At 38.3% G+C, this 21859-nt stretch overlaps 1 protein-coding gene across 2 annotated transcripts in view; it reads left to right on the plus strand.

Annotated features, from left to right (window-relative positions):
• Window positions 1-21859, plus strand: part of LOC147620522 (putative LRR receptor-like serine/threonine-protein kinase At1g67720) — an 86668-nt gene that overhangs the window by 55677 nt on the left and 9132 nt on the right. For both annotated transcript variants that reach the window (XM_086824753.1, XM_086824754.1), the window contains exons 3-4: window positions 5367-5490; window positions 5609-5680. In XM_086824753.1, coding sequence (XP_086680879.1) covers window positions 5367-5490; window positions 5609-5680 — 196 coding nt within the window. The remainder of the gene's footprint in view (window positions 1-5366; window positions 5491-5608; window positions 5681-21859) is intronic.

The following is a 21859-nucleotide window of genomic DNA, read 5'->3' on the forward strand; positions in this document are numbered from 1 at the left end:
TAAGGAGAGGCTCATGGGCATGGTTATGGCCAGTCAAGTATAAGGCCCAACATTAATGAGTGTGAAATGGTGAACAAGTATATAAGTGAATATTGTAACTAAGGTCATAACACACTTTTACTAATGAAATCATACTTCTTGGAGCTCCATGCTTCTAGGATTTGGACTATGTTTCCTTGGAACTAGAATCTTCTAAACAAACCATCACTACCCCAACCAAGAAGAAAGGTAAAAAGAAAGTCTCAAACTTAGCATCTGACCCACCTAGGTCCTTCCTTGAGGAATGTGGCAAGTAAAATTATCAGTATAGCAATGAGGTGCCGACACATAAGGGGTAAGTCTCCTTTTAATATCACTTCTCGAAGTTCTTGCTATTGGTTTAATTTGCATAATTTGTTTAGCAACAAACTAAAAATTTGTTTACCAAAAATTATAGAAGATTCATGTGAATTTAAAGGATGAGTGGGCATCCTATGTACATAAGGATCTTTACGCATATTTACTATAACATCAAAATAAAATGTAAACCCCTCCCTTCTCACCAAAGTGCTTAACCATATTACACTACTCCCCATGAAAGAGAAAGTACTTGCATAATAGAAAAATTTATCCCAAGAGGACATCTTGGAAGATTTGGAGGAAGAAAATGTGCCCATTTGCTAGTACAAATGAGATCTTGGGGCAAGCATGGAGTAAGAGAAAAAAAAAAGGGATTTAAAGGCCTACATTGTAGAGCAGCTCCCAAAAGCCTTCAGAGCACAAATATAAGAATGAAAGGGAGTCAATGCCAATGGCATGGAAAGCTAACATATATGGGATAACTTGGTTGTTTTGACAAAGCTCACAAATCTACAATGAGTGTAAGATTTTCTTGAGATTTGTCTAGTCACATACATGACTGCATACATGACTGCATACAACTATAGGAGAGGCAGAAGAAGGAGTATCCCATGGTAACACAAGGTGGATACTTTAAAATAGAGATAGATAAAGCTAACCTAACCGTGAAATATTTTGGCATCCAACTCAAATAGCACTGAGAGTCCCTCACCAACCATTATAGAATATGAGTATATCTACATGTGGGAATTACAGACATAGCACATGCCAATTAAGAGGTAGTTAACCTTAACAAAATTAACAATAGAAAAAAGAAAAGACTTGCATGCCTATTATCATTTCAATTTGTTCAATCTAGCATAGTTTGACTGTATCGAGATATAAAAGAAAATCCTTCTCTTATAGATCACGGCATGGAGGATTTTAGGTCTAGTTATGCTTGCTACTTCATGAAGCTAATCATAGCTGTACAGGATATTTGACAAAGAAAATAAACATGGTCTAGAGGAAGAGTAAATCTTATATTACTATCATTGTCTCAAGTGTTTTTCTAGGCAACATGCACATCACCTTTGAACACATAGTTGTTGAATCATTTAGGATGCCCCATGCTCATTTCCAATTCACTTTCTGCACGTTTCAATCACATGAAGGAACCATTATAGATTCAATCTTGGTGAAATGGATTTAATTAGGAGAAATTCGGGTCAAAAATGGGCCATGTAAGGTTTTGGAAGATTTCAAAAAGATGCTCTCTAATTCAATGATCATAGGGGCTTCACTATAGAGATTTTTAATTTATTTTTTCAAAGGAAAAGCATATCTTGAGCGTATAAATTCTAAATTTTTCAAAAGTTATGTATTTAGAACCTAATTGTGGAGCCGTTTCTAACAATATGTCCCATGAGAGCGATTTTGACATAAGGTGGGAAAGGTTCACAAAAATGACCTCCCATTTTTATAGACCTGACAAAATGACTTTCCTTATAGGAGGCCATTTTTGACCCCAAATTTTCCCTAATGAGGCCTTTAAAATGTTCAGAGGATAAAACATGCATCCTGCAGGGAGGGATGTAATGCCTAACAAAGGCACTCTCTACTACACACACTGGATTAGTAATAAGTGTTATGCAAATGACACTATAAATATTGTATATATTAAGAGAGAATTGAAAAATAAAAAAGCTTAAAATATTAGGGTTAAGTATGGGCCATGGTCCATGTTAGGACTATGGTCCTACGGAGGTCGAGCCCTAGCATAAGTTAATAGCTTTCGGAGTCTCAAGAGTATTATTAATGCTAGCGGGGTTCAGGGGTTAATGGGCGTTAGGGTTTCTAGTTGGGTTTTATACCAAAACCCTGGCCTGTGTCCACACCTCCTAGCCCGGCCGCCCATCTTACTTAAGAGCCGTGCTAACTTCGATGTGTGTACACAGGCCAGGGTTTTGGTATAAAACCCAACAAGAAACCCTAACGCCCATTAACCCCTGAACCCCGCTAGCATTAATAATACTCTCGAGACTCCGAAAGCTATTAACTTATGCTGGGGCTCGACTTCCGTAGGACCATAGTCCTGACAGTCCATCTATATATAAATAACTTTTTGATAATGTGAAAAGCATAATCCCCCTTTGTGCCAAATGATTCTTTCTTGTCTACTTGATCTTCTCATGTGTGTGTGTGAGAGAGATCAGAGAGAGTTGAGAGTAGATTTGGTGCATGTGCCTCTTGTCTCTTATGAGAGAAAGAGTGAAAGAGGTGATTCCATGCATGAAGATGAATCAACTTCTTGGTGGTGACAAACAAGGAGGAGATTTAGGATCTTGGAGCTGGCAACCACTAGTGGTGCTTGGAGGTCAAAGAGATCCTGAGTCAAGGTAAGAATCCCAAAACAACATTTGTAGTTTTTTCCTTTGTCTACTAGAATTGGTGAAGTCTATAGAGAGTAGGAATAGGCCATACCAAAATAGTATCCAAGATCATATGGTGATGGTTGGGATTGGTGAGACGAATTGGTTTGAATGTGTATCAAAGAGTTTTCTCGAAGTACCATAATTTGGTGAGACCTTAATGAACACAAAGGTGCATAATCTGTCTTACGTTTTAGGAGTCCAATGAAATGCCGATGAAGGACATTTGTTGCATAGAGAGAGAGATGGTAGTGATGTTGCATTATATGCAAATGCAAAGAAAGATACGGGAAAGGGCTTCGGTAATCGAAAGGTTTCTGAGTGGAAGAAGAAATAAAACACAAAGTTTTTTGCTACCAAGCCTATTTATATGGTCAAACCATGCTAGTCATGTGGTCGAATCATGTCGAGTGAAGCAGATGAGAAGAATGGCAATTTGAACCCTTTGAAGAAGGATTCTAGAAACAATGCTGAAGTGGAATTAGAGTTATTTGTGGTAATAGAAGAAATGTATGCAAAGGTAGAACATTCCTCAATTGATCACATCAATAGTGGATAATCTTGATACATTACCAATAAAAATATTTGGTATACTCCCCTCAAGCCTATGGGGGAGTCCATCGTATGAGCGGTTAATAACAATAACAAATACCCCGAAAATGGGTTTAGATACCATTCCAAGAAGTTATATGGTGTCCTTTATGTGCCATAGACATCAAGATGAATTTGATGTTTATTTTTGTGTCCATACCTGACCGTGACTCAAAGTTGCTCTTGAATAAGGCTAGTGTAATCATCACAAATGCCAGCAACATGATAATGTCATTGGCAGAGAAATCTAGCACAACAACTTGTATGAGTTGTCAGCTTTTGGGCCTGTAGAACTTCTTAAAAAATATACAAAGGTCTTGGATTGTGGCACATCTATACTAGCATTTTGAGAAGTGTCAAATGTGTGTGATGATTATATGATGGGCATGCATTTCTACCACAAATTAAGAATCATGAAAAGGATCCTCTAGAGTTTCTACATGTACATATTTTTGGTAGATGACAACAACTACATTGAGTGCTTCTTCATAGTTCTTATTTACTAGAGTCAATGACTTTAAAAAGACAATCTGGGTGTATCTCCTTAGGGATAAGGCTAAAGCTTTTAGAAAATTCAAAATATGGCATAACTTGGTAGAGAATGAGACAAAATTGTTCATGTGGAGCTAGAATCCACTCCTCCACCCCTAGGATCCTTCAATATCACTCACAACTTCACTCTCAACATCCCAAAATTGTTCAGGCGGTGGAGCTCAATTATAGTCAACAACAAAATCAAACTTTTTTTAATTTCTACCATCATAAATATCTTAGAATTTAGAGAATATGCAAAAACTCTAATCTTCAAGTTAATAACATAAGAATCTCTAGAATGATCCAAATCTAGGATTATTTGAGTTAAAACTATAAGAAGATCCAAAATGATCAAAATTCCAAAATAAAAGGTCAATTTCCTTTAATGATTAATCCATGCCTTGTTTAATGTGCCGAACCTTTAAAGAGCCCATGTATTATCTCCAAGCGTAGCCTTTTAAAAAACAAGCCGCTTTATTCAAAGTAAGCCTTCAAAAAAATAAATCATGCAAAGTAGGTAAAATTGTCTTCTTCTTATTTTAGGTATGAAAGTAGCCTTATTTAGGAGGTTGTACCTCCTTAATGGTGGAGGATCTAGAAACACTTTGTGAAGGCCACTTCTAAAGTAATATCTAGGAGGTCGTATCTCCTTAATGGTGGAGGATATAGAAAACATTGTGAAGGCCACTTCTAAAGTAATATTTGAGCTCTACAAATCTTCTTTGGAACTTTTGGGCCAAATTTCATTGTTTTAAGCCTCAAACCTTTTATAAAAAATGTAACACAAATGTCCATGCGCAAAACCAATAGAAAACATTGCTTGGAGCCCTACTTTAGAATGTCACAAGAGCTTTGAGATGATATATTTTGTAGAGTTTCAACAAAGAAAAGTTATTCTTGACTAAATTATCTGCAATTCTCTCATGCAATGCTTTCTCCAAATTTTGGATACAAGATCTTTAAGATGATGAATTTTGCAGGGATTCAACAAAGCAATGTTATTCTTAACTAAATTGTTTGCAATTATCTCATGCAATGTTTTCTCCAAATTTTGGACACAATACTCTATGGTAAAAGAATAGTTTTTTACCAAAAAAATATTGAATCCAAGAGATAGAGATTTAATTCTATAGGACTTCTCTATTGCAAGTTATGTAGTTTTAATTATAATCTAATTAAAGGACTTCTCCACTACAAGTGTCATGTCAAAAAAGTGTAAAGAATAATGAGGTATCACACACAAAAACTAATCATGCATTCCGTGCTAAGACTTCACCTCCTAATCTCCTTATCTATCCTTGATAAAGTAATTTTTAGATTCTCATCTTTTTTCCACTGCCAAACTATTTTCCATCTACCTTTACTTTATTTTTTTCAAGGAATACTTTTCTACTTTTTTTAAAAAATAGGTTCTCTTAAGGAATGGTAATGCTTTTGAAATAATAGAACTCTTAATGATTTGAAATACTTATAGCTCTTTTCATGATGCAGGTTGCGATTCTTTCAAGAGTTCGACATAGAAATCTTGTATCTCTTCTGGGTTATTGCATGGAGAATACATACATGCTCGTTTATGAGTATATCTCAAAAGGAAATCTTCAAGATCTTATTTATGGTATATGTCTTTTATTGTTGAGAACATTATTTTAAGATTTAAGGGTCACTAAAATTGGCATGGTTTTCTTGGTGGATATAAAGATTTTCTAAGAATTCACTTGATGAAATTTTTATAGGCAAAGTTGAATCTACAAATAAACCTCTACCATGGAAAACAAGATTAGAAATAGCTTTGGATGCATCTCAAGGTATATCCTACTCTTGTAATGATTTCTCACAAAAGAATGAATATAATTAACATTTAGGAAAAACATTTACTAGCAAGATAGATTTTTTAAAGAAATTTTTATGATTTGATGAAGTAAGTTTGACTCATGTATATAAGTAAACAATGGATTATCCTTTTGTGTGGAATCACTACTTTTGAATGACCTTGAATAAATTTTTTCCCCAAATGCACCTTGTTTTTTTTAAATATTTGGAATTTACACCTTGGGTAGTAAGTTGTAAAATTTATATGCACTATCATGAATTGTTTGCACAAGAATATGGCAATGTTAATAAAATTGATGTCTTGTTCAATCACTATCTCAAAGTGAATGATGGAATTTTTTATAAATGAATAGTGTTATGCTCTAAAGTGAATTGTTTAGGAGTACCTTCGTCTCCTCCCACACTTAGTTACTTAATCACTAGTATAGGTAATTTAATTGTTCTTCCTCAAGGTTGCCTTATTAAAAGGCCCCAAAAGTTATAGTTCCCAATTCATAAATGATAGACTTGCTAATAACTATTCCTCAGGGTTACATATTAGAAGGCCCCATAAAGTCTAAATGTATTTAGGGATTTTTCTTCCTCTGGGGTTACATATTAGAAGGCCTCATAAATTCTTATTCCCACTTCATAAATAGCCACTCCATAAAAAGTCCCCATAAAGGCTAAATGGATTTAGGGCTTAGATTTGGTTTGTCATCATCATGTCTCTCAGCATGAACTTCCTTGACCTCTATAGATACAAAACTCCAAGGTATCCTTATGTAGCATGCTCCACTAGAGTACCTTCCAAAGTACTATGAATAACATTTTGAGGTGTGATATTTTCCTCTTACAACTCCAAAGTTTCTTGGATAACCACCACATCAATGTTTGTAATGTTGGAAATAGGGTTGCAAGAATGCGCACACGTGCACACACACACAAACACACTAGAGAAGCTCAAGAGAGCACACAATAAGATGATAGATATATAATGAATGTGTTTTGTGTAAAGATCATAAGTATACCCCAAGATGGGTGTATACTAGCATGGGGGAGAAAACCTCCTAAAGAGAGAAAACCTAACTAGTCCTAGTGTGTTCACAGACATCACTTCCAGATATGGCTACAAATCTCCCTTAGGAGTGATGATGTGAATGTGAGCTAGCATTAGAAGAATAGAGTTGTGCCAGGATCTTTGTACTATGATAGGGAGCCCAAACTATTCCGCAAAGGGAAGTAAGTTTAAAGCTTTGCGAAATGCTTCAAACTTCTGTCATGGGAGAGACTTTGTTAACAAATTTGCCAAGTTGTCCTATGTTGGCACATAAACCAAGAAGATTTCCCTTGCAGAGCATCCCTCATTGTTGAAATAATGATAGTGCACCTCAATGTGCTTTATGCGAGCATGAAAAACTAGATTTTTCACAACAACTACCACAACTCTCTGACTGTTAGTGAAGATGGTAGATGAGGACTTGCCAATATCCAAATCAGAAAATAAGGCACCTGAGCTAAACACTCTCAACTATAATTGTAAATGCTACCCTATACTCATCTTCACCACTAGAAGGAGCCACAGTGGGGGGTTACTTCTTTCTAAGCCATGATATACATGAATCACCAAAGGAGAAAGCAAAACCCACTCGTGTGTCATAACATTCAACCCAATCTGAGTTTGTAAATGCATGCAGTTCTATGATTTAACCCCCTTAGGATAAAATAAGCCAAAGTGCTTGGTGCCCTCCTTTAGGTAACATAACACCCGGTCAATGCTTTGTGTGCCTGGGCTATGCATAAATTTGCTCAATATTGAGACCAAATAATGAATGTCAAGCCTGATGTTACACAAAAAGATAAGGCATCCAACAACTTCTTGATACAAGCCACCATCAAAAGAATCACATGTATCTTCAAGACTTAGTCATAAACCTGGCTCCATAGGTGTAGGGCTCCATAGGTTTATAGTCTTCAAGATTAAACCTTTTCAAAAAATGCATCTCTGTATTAAATTTTCCTCTGAAACATAACAATTCCATCATTATGCTACCAAAACTCAATGCCCAAATAATAGTGCAATGGTCTAAGATCTGACATCTCAAAAGACTCCTCCAAATTAGCTATCAAACCTGAAATATGATCATCATTAGGCCCATGAGAATCATGTCATTAGCCTATAATGCGACGACCAATAAAGCACCCTTATTACTCTTAGTATAGAGGGTATTGTCAGTTGGGCTATTGGAGAAACCCTGTGCAACCAAGTATGCATGTATCTTTTCATACCATTCTCTTGGAGCTTGCTTAAGACCATATAAAGCTTTCTTCAATCTGCATACTTTTTATTTTTTAGTTTTATGAACAAAACCACAAGGTTGAGATACATAGACCTCATCATGAAAATATCCATTGAAGAAAGCAGTTTTGATATCCAACGGAGGTACATTCTAACCTTTATGTTATGTAAATGCAATGATAGTCCACATGGTAGTCATGCAACATGTGGGTGCAAATGTTTCACCATAGTCAATGCCTTTCTCTTGTGCAAAACCCTTTGTAACAAGCCTGGCTTTGTATCACTCAACACTTCCATTCACTTTATGTTTCAGCTTATAAATCCATTTTGTACCAATCACCTTCTTGCCAAGAGGTAAGTCTACCAAATCCCATGTATCAGTTTTGAGTATCAAATCATACCCAGATTTCATAGCACTCATCCAATTTTTAGATTCCTTTGCTAAATCAGAGGAGTCAAGTTCCCCTTCATCACATAAACTAGCAATAAGAGAATAGCATGTGTCAACAAAAGAGATGTATGATGAGAGCCTACACGTATTTTTCTAGGCAAAGGAGTGTCTAATTTGCTATCACGTAGTGTTTTAACTAGCCATTTTGGCATACTTTTAGACTCCTTCCCTTCTTTCCTCATCAACTAGGTTGAAAGGTTTTTATATGGAAAAGGGGATATGATCCATGAGAATTCTCACTTCAACCCTAAGGGAAGAAAACTAATACATTCGGGAATGATTAGGGATCCTAGGAAAACATAAGATCTTGCATGGGTAGTTGTGATTTGGTAACTTGTTGCTGTTATAGAGCTGTTACATGGTAGTTAGATGACAAAATTGGGTAGAGTAGGTGAGAATATGCATCGAGATAGAGTAGATTTATGCATGAAGAAGAGGGGGGTGTAAGTAAGTTTGGATGAAGAGAGAGAGATAAATATAGAGAAGATTGTGGAAGATTTTATGAGTGGAAGAAGTTCTTGCTAAGAGAGCTAGTGTTTGGGCGTGAAGATTTTGGAGAAGCTGGTTGGTTATCAATAGGCTTGCTTTGTGTTGAAGGCAACATGTAATTGTTGAGAATACTTGATTTGTCTAGAGCACAGGATTTGAAGAGAGGTTGAGAGTTCTCCGTTGGAAGATTGTGGAAGATTTTATGAGTGGAAGAAGTTCTTGCTAAGAGAGCTAGTGTTTGGACGTGAAGATTTTGGAGAAGCTGGCTGGTTATCAATAGGCTTGCTTTGTGTTGAAGGCAACATGTAATTGTTGAGAATACTTGATTTGTCTAGAGCACAGATTTGAAGAGAGGTTGAGAGTTCTCCGTTGGTGAATATTGTGTCCCAAAATCTCACTGAGTGCAATACTATTGAAACTTGGGCGGCCAGATTAAGGATTTCTCAAGCATCTCCCAATCGTATCATCCAGTTGAAGCCTGCAAAGCAGTTGCAGAATATATAGTGTTGATGATCTTGTGGAAATTTTAGTATATATGTTTGGATGATTTGTGGCCATTTTTGTTAAAATTCATTTTGATTTGTTGCTAGTTTCATTCAACTGCTCAAGTCTCAGGGTTTTCTGTGTAGTGCAGAGTCGTCCCAATCTACAAGGAGAATGTAGTTTTGTGGTTTTAAAGAATTCTTCTGTGGTTTTAGGTTCAATTTTGTGTTTTTTAGAGGGAGTTCTTTTGAGGAAAAAGTTGAAGGTGGAGAGTTAACTCTAGTTGAGTTTATGTTGGGGAGTTTATGTTGGGCTAGTTAGCCTAGATAGGGATTGATTTTGTGTCAAAGAAATTAGAATAGTCAGCATGTTGTGTAGGGATCTTATTCTGACCTATTTAACTTAAAAGGAAAAGGTTTTGAAGTACAGATCACAGTTGTAGGGATTTAATTTTGACCTATTTAAGTTAAAAGGATCACAGTTGTAGGGATTTAATTTTGACCTATTTAAGTTAAAAGGAAGTGGTTTTAAAGCAGAACTAACAGTTTTAGTTTTTTTTGAGTACAACTGTCAAAAGGCTTGGTTGTCTTATAGGGTTTCTGTGGCAATAGTCTAACACTAGTGGTCTATTGATTTTTTATGAAGATTGGTTCTAGTTTTATCTAGGTGTTTTAAGGCTTCTGTGTGGTGTTAGCCAACTCAAAGGATAGAGTTTCTATGTCATCCAGGTCAGTTAGGTTAGTTGGGTGGAGACAATCCATTCAGAGGCAACTATGGGCTTCCTATAGTCATCAGAGAGCTTTGGAGGTAATGTCTTGCTAAGTTGAGAGACATCTAAAGGTTTATAGTTATCAAAGGAATTTTTTGGGAAGTATCAAAATTATTGTAGACTTTGGAGGCAAACAGCTCTGTGGCAGAATTCAGAAGAAGAGCTCTAATGGTGGTGGAAGATTAAGAGATGGTCGAACACGGGTCGGCAAAGACCATCATGAAGGTTGGGGGGGTGTAGCCACAAGGTCCATCAACACAGGAAGATATTAGAGGATGCTAGAGGATTAATTCAAGACTAGAAAATACATCTGAATTTGGAGACAAGTAACAATGAGAATCTGACTTATCTGTGGTAGTTTGAGTGAGTTAATTATCACCAGTGGTAAGAGCTGAAGGCAGCTAGCTGGCTCTGAGTGGTTTGAACACTAGGATTTAGAGCTATCTAATGGTGAAGGACACTTTGGGACTTTGTAGAGTAGATTTCTAAATAGGATACAAAGAAAGAACTTTGAAGGTAGAATCTGAGCACTTCTATGTGAGCTAGACATGAGTTTAGTCAACTATGGTCAAGAGATCTGTTAAGTGGTAGATCATATTCATTGTAAGTAGGAGATGACCTTAGAGCAGCACAACCTATTGGATTGATTAGGGAGGCTAGGAGGGTACTAAAGTATCCCATTGGGGAAGCTAAGGACCAATGGATAGTGTCTGGGTGTTCTAAAGCCTTCTATTGTTATTTTTTGTTGGGTTGTGGTGCTTGTGATAGACTCCTCTCATGGTGGTCTAATTCAGATAGAGCTATAAAGGCAATATCTCTTGAAGCCATCATTGTCTTGGTGCCTCCACACAGAGGACAGCTTTCAAGGCACCATTCAAACTGTTGGTTTCCGTAAGAAGTGTTAGCTGTGGAGATGGTTGTGATGATGTCTTATCCTGTGTTTCATGGGCATATTAATGAGGATCCAGAGGAGTTTTTGGCCGGGATTGAGCTGGCAGCTTTTACATATTTGGAAAGGATATAGATGAGGATAGATTGACACTTTTGTCCATGTTATTAAAGGGGATGCAAAAAGGTGGTTCCAGACTGAGAGGAGTTAGCCACATCAGGGGTAGGCATATGAGGATGTTAAAGGAGATCTGGTGCAACATTTCAAGAAAGGTGAATCCCTGAATACTGTTTGGCAAGATATATAGAAATTGAAGCACAGTTTGTGGAATGTATTTTATCGATTTGTAGACCGTTTTGAGGATTTGTGGGGTAGATGGAATGCTTCATTGTGGGAGAAGAGCCCCCACCTATACTTCTTAGAAAGGATATGTCCATTCAATCCCTTCATCCTGGTTGAGTTAAAAAGATCAGGTACCTTTGATGAAGCTTTAAGGATTGTAAGAGAGAAAGAGTCAAAGCTTCAGAGGCTTAATTAGAAGTAGAAGAAGGTTCCAATTGAGAGTAGACTTGCTATGATTGGATAGAGGAGGATAGAGGAAGGGAGGATTGCTCCAGTTCCAGTGTTGTCTACTACTGAACCAATTAATGCAAGGTATTAATCAATTAAGCCAACAAATGGGAAATTTACATTTGAGTTTGTTTCAAGGAGGCAAAAATGCCCCTAGGGCAAGAGATAGAGAAGGTATGAGAGGCAGAGGCAGAGGAGGCCCTAACTTGAATGTCCAAGGTTTTAATTATGGAAAGGGGTCATATAACCCCTCAATGTCCTTACCCCCAAGGAAAAGGGAGGAGATGTATATCCTCTGGCACCAAGGGAGGAAAGGCCAGATGTGAGAAGGGAAGAGAAGATTCCACACCCACTAGGACCTCAAATTTAACCACAACCAGCAAATGGGCCCAATAACTTGATTGGAAGGGATGACAAAGGAAGAGATAAGGAAGTAGATATGTTAACCATAAAAGAACCAGCATGCAGAAAGTGAAGATGAAGTAGGACCATCCCCAGAAGGAAGAAGGGGAAGAAGATAGAGGACTAGTTTAAAGAGGGTAAGAAAAAGAGAAGATCGAGGAAACATATAGGAATGGAATATTTTCCTCTAGGGGTTTACGTGGAAGAATATGATTTGATAAAGGATCTCCCGCAAACAGAAGGGTCCTACTTTGTCTTGGCCGCAGCTAATATAGCCTAAAACTCAAAAGAACTAGGAGGAAATTGGTTAATACAAGTATTTCGAAGAAGGAGAAGGAGAAGAAAGCAGGATAGTTGAATATAGGACCTGTGTTAAAGAAGATAAGGATTATCTTTTTGTCATGGATGCTTTGATAAACAAGTTTAAGGTTCGTAAGGTGTACATTGATGGTGGTGCCCAGGTTTGTGTAACAAAGCAGGATAGTTGAATATAGGACCTGTGTTAAAGAAGATAAGGATTATCTTTTTGTCATGGATGCTTTGATAAACAAGTTTAAGGTTCGTAAGGTGTACATTGATGGTGGTGCCCAGGTTTGTGTAACAAACTATGGAAGTCTTAAGACTTAAGGTGAGTGCACCTTCAGAATTTAGAGTTAGAATGGCCAATAATGCGAAGGATAGATGTCTAAGAGTTGTGAAGAGGCTGTAGGTGACTATTATTGGATGGAACCTGAGATAGATTTTCATGTCATGCCAACAAAGGACAAAAGCTTACCCTTTAATTTTGGGGAGACCATGGTTGAACAATGAGAGGAGGGGAAGATTGGTGGAGAGAACACTTGATTTTAGGTCTAGATCAAACTACTAGGAAGAAAGTCAGATATGACATGGCCAAGGGGAGAGAATTGATCCCAAAGAATACTTCAGAGGAGGATGACGACGAGGCTGCAAAAACCAATTCCTCAAAGGCTTCTACAATAGAAGAATCTAAGATATAAGAGGATAGCTCAGAGGATGATGACGGGGAAGTTCCATTGTTGCTGGAACCAGATACTGACTTCATGTGCATGCCTTTACAACTGTGTATAAAAGAAGGGGAGAAGGTAGAAGCTAAGGTTGAAGAGCAGTCAGCAGGGATTTCACTGACGTAAACGAAAACATGTGAACATGTTAATAACATATGTTAATAACACAAAAAATCTTGTGATCACATGTTATATTCACAAAGCTTTCACAAGGGCCTTAAAAAATTATCTTTGTCGGGCATAAAAAATCTTCTTAGGTGGCCACTGACCTGCTATTATGTGAAGATGGTAACATGAGAACATGTGAATAGCTTATTCCCATGTGTAGCCAAGCTTTTAAGGGGTTCCCAAATGGCAAGTGACCTGTTATTTTGTGAACGGTAACATGAGAACATGTGAATAACTTGTTCACATGTGTTATTATCACAAAAAATCTTGTGATACACGTGAATATTAAATCCCTGGCAGTCAGCTAAGGAAGAAGTTTTGCAAAAAAATCTTGCTAAAGATCTAGCAGTGGTTGAGAGGAAAGAGTACCTAACAATGTTGCAGTAGTTTCCATATCTTTTTATTTCTTCTTATAATCAAGTTCGGGGGGTGTCAGTTGTGCAACATGAGATACAGTTGAAGTCTAAAGCTAATAGAGTGGTGCAAAGACTAAGAATATTAGGAGTAGTGCAGTAGCAGTTTTTTTTGAGAGAAGAGGTGAGTAAGTTGTTGAAAGTAGGCTTCACCTTTCTAGTTGACAACTCTGAGTGGGCTTCTCTAGTTGTGATTACTCCTAAGAAGAATAAAAAGTGGAGAGTCTATGTATACTTTAAGCCTTTGAATGTCGTGAGAGGGACCATTACCCATTGCCTTTTCAAGATGAAATCCTAGATAGTGTAGCTTGGCATGAGAGGTATGGTGTCTGTGATGGATATTCTGGTTACTTCCAAATTTCTATCACCCTGCTGAGAGGATCATAAGAAAACTACTTTCATTAAACCATGGGGGTGCTTTGCATACAGGGTGATGCCCTTTGGGCTTACAAATGCACCTGCTACTTTCCAAAGATTTATGAACTTGGTGTTTGAGCCCTATTTGGGGTCCTTCATCAGAGGGTTCATAGATGATTTCTATATCTATAGTGGCAGATTAGCTCACCTATGAGAATTGTGACGATGGAATTGAAAAGGCAGGATGAAATGGGTGGACAGTGTCACTTATCTTAGGCCAAGGTATCCCTACTTGAAATGTGGTTTTTAAGAATGGAATTGAGCAAGCTACAGACACATTAGAAAGAGGGGGGTTAGGCAAGGATTTAGATGCATATGCCATGACTGTAACCTACCCTAGTTATGTTGGAAGGGAGATTTTACATGAAGTGGAAGAGTTTTTACACACAGGTCTGGTACCTTCAAGTTTATCCAAAAAATTGAAATACGATATCATAAGGAGAGCTCTATAGTACAGTATTGTTAATAATCAATTGCACATGAAGGGCAAAGATTTGGTTCTCAGAAGGTTCCAAACCAAAGAAGAGATCTTTTCCATAATGGCTGCATGTCATGAAGGGGTTTGTGGAGGGCACTTTTCCCTGAAGTTAACTATGAGAAAGATTCTTACTCTACAGGTTATGTGTGGGCTAGTTTGAGGAAAGATGTCTACCATTGATGCAGAAGCTGTGAGCCATGTGAGAAATAAGGAAGGAGAGTTTTGCACCACAACATTGCTAAATTTTCCACACCACTCTACAAGCTCATAAAGTAGGATGTGAAGTTTATGTGGGAGCCAAAAGTAGAGGAGTCTTTCCAAACCTTGATGAGTCTTTCCAAACATTAATACTAAGGGAAGGAGGGAGGAGTTTGGGGGGGTATATCAAAATATGTGTGTGTAAGGTAAACTTTGTCTAGCTTGATTAACTCAAATGTAAGGTTTTTAGGAATAAGGTTGATGTGATGTTAAATGGTGTGAGCCAAAATGATCTGCGAAGCTCCAATTACTGCACGAGTGTATGATGTCAGTAGAGATCTTGCCTTCACATTAAAGATGGCAACAACAACCACCTTCATCTTCATCATTTCATTTCTTCACTCAATAATTAAGTGCTAGATGTGTGCTTCTTTCTCTCATCTTTTCTTTGTTTTCTTCTTATCCATAATGTGTGTGAGAGAGGCATCATTTTCACAGTAAGGTTACCAAAAAAATGTCCCGAAAATGACTACTATCTAGTGGTAAAGCACTCTTAATTTATTGTTTTAATACTATTTATCAAAATTAAATGTAAAGACTCTTCAAAAATGTAAAACAGTGTCTCAGGCAGGACTACTATTTAGTGGTAAAGCACTTTTAATTTATAATTTTAATACTATTTATCCAAATTAAATCTAAACTCCTCAAAAGTGTATTATTTTCCTAAATTAGATCCTTAAGTGCTTTGTGAGTGCTATTTTTCACTACTAGAAGCACAAAAAGCAGTCCACCTTACCATGCTTTTAGCCCAATATAGGGGAGTCACTCTATGCTAAAAACTATTATTGCATGTGTGTGTAAGAACATATTTTAAATAGCCCATATTTCTAAATTTCTACTTTAAAAAACCAGAATCCCTCATCCCTATTTTGTAAATATAGATCTGTTGATTTTTTATTGAAACCCTCTATCTATAGTTTTTAATATTTGTTGAATCCTCTCTTACATGGATATGGTATGTAAGGCTCCCAATTCAAAAAAAACCCTTTGTTTACTACTATGATGCTAGGTAGCATATGTATAAAGTGACTCCCCCCAAGGTTGATATGACAGTAGCCAAGTTGGGAAGTAATATCCCATATATATGTGGATGTTTTGGGTATAGCTATTGACATTATTTTGGAATAATTTTAGTGGATTATGGAGTTTCCAATCTCATTTACAAGTAATAAAATCTTAGCAAACATTCACCACAAATAAAAGGAAAGCGTTGGGAATGGTTTTTAGTATTCAACATTTAGCACTACTTGGTATATTCTTTTATTTCTTCGAGCCTTTATACATTTGATAAACAAGTAATGATCTAAATGTAGCCATATTTGGTCGTGATATGTGTGAACACACTAAGAACAGCTGGGGAACTTTTTCCCTCTTTAGGAGATTTTTTCCCCCATGCCATTATTGGGGTATGCTTATCATCTTTGTACAACACACATTCATTGTCTATCTAATATCTCATTATGTGCTCTGTTGAGCTTCTCCATTATGTGTGTGTGTGCACATTCCTGCAATTTCCAACATTTGGTATTAGAGCATACGCTCCTAGCCCCTATGATTTTGTCTTCTATCCTTCACCCCGTGTTGCCTATCTTCTTAAATCGGATCAAGGAGCCCTTTTGGTAGAAGAAAGAGGACTGTCAAGTTTGCGGTCAAATTTTTGTTTCAGGCTGTTCGCACGTGAGACACAGCAAATTGAAATCCCCCATGCATTAATTTTTTCTCATAGAGCTTGGGAAAATGCACAAAATCTTGCCCCCCATCTCCCTTCTACCTTTTCAAAATCCCTTAGGTACTATATCTGTAACTACACTATAAGCATGCATATTTCTACCACCTACTATTTCCTGCACAACTTTTTCCATGTATGCATAGTGATGTGCCACATAATCGTCATATAGGTAAACCTCTGTAACACAGGATTCTTCACTCTCCCAGATCTTCACAGCTTTGCATTCATGACTTCCATAGCCTTCTTTACACCAGGTGTGCTCAATACTCGACTGGTATTATGACATTTGCACGACTGGTATTATGACGCAGCCCGCCCCACTCCATGGTCTATAAATTGAACCACTAGATGAGGACTCTCCTGGTCCACTCAAAGACTTTGATTGCTGACTTGCATTCTGTGCAACCAATTTCCACTCACATCAGCCTCAATAGCTTCTTTTTCAATAGCATACCAGCAGCTCATCTCATCAAAAACAACATCCCTGCTTACCCTCAACTCACGCCCTCAACTCATGTGTAGCAGGGTTATAACACCTGTATCCCTTTTGCTCAAGGGAATACCTAATAAACACACATTTTTCAGCTTTTGGATCCAACTTTGTTCTTAGCTCATCCGGCACATGCACATATGCAATGCATCCACAGATCAGACAAATCAACTTTTGCCCCAGTAAACCTCTCCTTTGGAGCTACATTATGTATGGCTGCAGTTGGAGTCTTGTTCATGATGTAAATTGCTGTAGAAATAGCCTCAACCCAATAGCTATGCGGCATATTCTTCTCTCCCATCAATGCTCGCACAATCTCAACAATGTGCCTGTTTTTTTGCCAGTAACTCCATTTTGCTGCGGAGTGTATCTGCATGTAAACTGTCTCCGAATACCATTCTTCTTCAAAAATTTAGTTTTTATTGGAGAAGTACTCTCCCCCTCCATCTGACCTTAGGCACTTTACATATTTCCCTATTTACTTTTCAACCATAACTCTGAAATTTTGAAAATGAGTGAACACCTGACCCTTCTCCTTCATGAAGTATACCCACACTTTCCTTGTGTGGTTATCAATAAATGTCACATAATACCTGCAGCCTCCCATAGACATGGCCTTCATAGGACCCCATACATCTGAATGCACAACATCTAGTGCATTTCTGCTCACATTTCTATCACGTGAAAAAACATGCTTTGTTTGCTTTCCAAATTGGCATGCTTCACATATTTTGTGCATACCTTCAACTTTAATTTTTTGCAGCCCTGTCACAATTCCTTTAGTCTGCATAGACTTCATTCTCTGCACATTCACATGTCCAATTCTTTTATGCCAAATGTTTGTGTCTGCAACAGTTCTTCCTGAACCATTTGCAAACATCGCAGCACTCACTTTAGGCATGTTTACATTCAATGTAAACATTTTGCCAGCTCTGTTGCCTTTTGCAACCAACTTGTACTTGTCTTTAAAGTCTTCAACATAACAACCACCATCAGGATTAAACCGAACCTGCAAACCCTGCTCAATCATCTGGCCAATTGAAACCAGATTCTTTGTTATGTTCCGAACATGAAGTACATCTACAAGGTACTCACTTTGCCATCCTGCATAGACAATGGCACATCTTCAACATGGAAAATTGGATGAGCAATGTCATCCACTGTTTCCACAAAACCTGGTTTTTTAAGGTTTTTCATCTCCTCCTTGAACCACTCCCCATGACTTGTCATATGGTTTGAAGCACCTGAATCAACATACCATACATCATCTTTATGTGATGCTTCAACATTTTCAGACATGGTATAACGACATGCTGCATAACAAACAACCTTTCATTATCCTCATTGTTTCTATTCGAGGATGCATAGTTGTTTTGCTACAATTTCCCATTTTGCATGTCAGCTTGCTTCTTATAACAATCTGCTTGCACATGTCTAGGCTTACCATAATAAAAGCATCCAGGTGTATCATTATACTGCCTTTGCCAATTTCCACGACCTCTTTGATTCCCTTGCCTCTGAATTGGCCTCTTCCACCTGTGTGTTGTTGTTGTTTTGTGATTTCTGGGACTGTTGGTTATTACTGCTGCTGCTGGCCATAATTCTGATTACCTGTTCGGCCACCTCCTTGGCCGTGTCCATAGCCTCCTCTACCTCGTTCTCTTCCTGAACTTGTGTAGAAGTCCTGTTGCTCTGAACTTTTTTTTTTGTGAAGACTATTGGTCTTCACCCAAGCTCTTCTCTTCTATAATCATCATAGACACCAAATCTGTGAAATTGGGAATGTTTCCTGAGTCTAAATAGACATCTTGAATGCCTTGTATTGTGGCCCAAGACCACGTAGATAGACTTCCACCTTATCATCATTATCTACTGAAATGCCAATAGATGCAAGGGATTCCACAATACCCTTGATCTTCAATGCATAGTCATTCAAAGACATACTCTTTTTCTCCACAGTATGAAGTTCATTCTTCAACTGTATCTTTCATGCCTTGGTATTCATTTCTAGAGTTTTACCAAGGTGTCCCATGCCTCCTTGGGGGACTTGGCATTATGTATGTGCCTAATCATGGTGTCTTGCATACTGATAGAGAGCCAATACATAACTTTTTTGGCTTCTTAGTTCCAATCCTTGAAGTCTTTCACATCTGCACCAGTCAGATTGATCTCCAATGCCTCTTCATGCTCACCTTCTATGTAGTCCCAGCAGTAACCCTTTCCCATCAGGAAATTTGTCAACCTGAACCTCCAAGCATGGAAGTTATTCTTATCAAGATTCTCAGCAAACAATCTAGTTTATGCCATCATTTGACATATTGCCAAACACACAAATTCACTAGAACAACACTGTGGTTTGTCCTGCACAAACTGCTGTATTTTCTGCAGCGGTACTATACTACACTCAAATGTCACAACCGTTGACCTCAATGTGCATACATACACCCAATGGCAATTGTTGACCTCCTTGAAGCACACACAATGTCTGCACAACCAATGTGTCTTCCTACAGTTCTTAAAATAGAGTTCTGCATAGAATCGATGACTTACCCGCAGTGCTCGAAATCGCCTGCTTTCTGAAAAACGGAGGTCCTAACACGCCCAAAACGTGTTTTGAGCTGAAAAAGGTTTATCCAATAGGACACTCCAATAGGACAGTATAGTTGCCCTATAGCTTTACTCCCACAAAGAAAGCTCCTCAATCAAAGATCGTTTGCCGGTGCCTACCATAGAGCTCTCCTGACAAGGGTGTAGTCGCCAACACAAATAGGGAAGAGTAGTTGAAGCTCTTACCCTCGTACCGCTTCTTGTGCTTCAAATGCTTGTAGCTCAGTCCTTAGCATAAAAACCAGGGTGCTTTGATACCATCAAAAGATGTAGGGGAGAAGAGAGCTTGAGCTCTTGCAAGCACACACACACTCACAAAACCCTAAAAGAGAACATAGAAGAAGAAAGGGTGAAAATCTTCTTCTTCTTCACACAACACTCAACACACCATATACAAAGATAAGAGTACACACCATATGATAAGGTACTCAACCAAATACATACTAGGGTTCTCTATAGTGTGAACCCAACTAAATGAGCTAGCGCTATAACTATGCCAGTCTCTAGAATGGCTGTCACAAATCCTGTCATCCCACTGGCCGCATATCACCCCTGATCTCACCAATCATGCGAGTGGTGTAAGTGTGGGGCCTATCCCCAGCACAGCAGGCGGGTCATCATTGTCCACCGCCTCACTAGATGATCTCGATCTCAACAAAAAGATATAAGGGAGAAGAGAGCTTGTGCTCTTGCAAGCACACACACTCACAAAATCCTAAAAGAGAACACACAAGGTGAGAGGCTGAAAATCTTCTTCTTCTTCACACAACACTCAACACACCATATACAAGGAAAAGAGTACACACAAGGTGAGAGGCTGAAAATCTTCTTCTTCTTCACACAACACTCAACACACCATATACAAAGAAAAGAGTACACACGATATGAAAAGGTACTTAACCAAATACATACTTGGGTTCTCTATACTGTGAACCCAACTAAACGAGCTGGCGCTATAACTATGCCAGGAGTCTCTAGAATGGCTATCACACAGCCTGTCATCCCACCGGCTGCATATCACCCATGATCTCACCAACCATGCGAGTGGTGTAAGTGTGGGGTCTATCCCCTAGGCACGGGTCATCATCAGTGTCCACCGCCTCACTAGATGAGGTCAATATCTCAACAATCCCCCTCGAGCTCAACTCCATCTCATGTACACCAAGCAAAGCCTTGAATCTAGGAAGCTTCTCTATACCCAATGCTTTGGGGAAGATGTCAGCAACCTGATCCTCTGTGTTGACATAAACAAGGTCAACATCTCCTGCCAAAACCTTCTCTCTGTGTGATAAAATGATAGTGGACCTCTATATACTGTAAACTGTTAATGTTGTCACAAAAAATGATAACTTGTCTATCCACTAATAGACCCAAATCTGCAACAAGTAGCTTTCTCAACCAAACTACCTCACATGCTGCCATAGTAGCACCTCTGTACTCGGCCTCTGTAGTACTACTAAATAGAGAAACCGTAGGCTGCTTCTTGATGCTCCAAGTCATAGCAGCACTCCCCAAAGAAAACATGAAGCCACTAGTAGATCTTCTATCTATGACACTACCAGCCTAATCAGCATCTGTGTACCCATGTACGCATATCTCTGTCCCAGTTTCATAAAATAGTCCATAATGCAAAGTAGACCTCACATACCTCAGTATGCATCTCAATATATCCAAATGTGGCTTCCGAGAGGAACCTGCATAAACTGACTCACCAACCCAACAGCATAGCTCAAATCTAGGCTGGTGATCGTCATGTAGATCAAGCTTCCTACTATTCTCCTATACATAGTAGAATCCTCCAAAATCTCTCCTGAATATGTACTCAACTTGCCATTCTGATCCAATGGCACCAAGAGAGGGTTCCAGCCTGTCATACCATACTTGGACAACATGTCCAAGCCATAATGTCTCTGCAATAATCCAATACCATGTGGTGACCTAATTACCTCAATGCCCAAGAAATACCTGAGCTCCCCCAGATCCTTCATCTCAAACTTCTGTCTAAGCAAGATCTTTACATCAAAGATCTCTGCATCATGGTCCTCCGTAATGATCAGGTCATCTACATATATGACAACAAGCACAACCCCTCTATTACTGTGTCTCTCACATACAGCGAGAAATCTACATTAGCTACATGAAAGCTACATGAAAGCCAATAGTGACAAGGTATTCAAAAATCTTGTAAGACCATGCTCCTAGTGCTTGTTTTAAGCCATACAAGGCTTTCTTCAACCT

The sequence above is a fragment of the Cibotium barometz genome, chromosome 31, assembly GCF_041138505.1.
Source record: "Cibotium barometz isolate CiBa-2024 chromosome 31, ASM4113850v1, whole genome shotgun sequence".
NCBI classification, from domain to species: domain Eukaryota; kingdom Viridiplantae; phylum Streptophyta; class Polypodiopsida; order Cyatheales; family Cibotiaceae; genus Cibotium; species Cibotium barometz.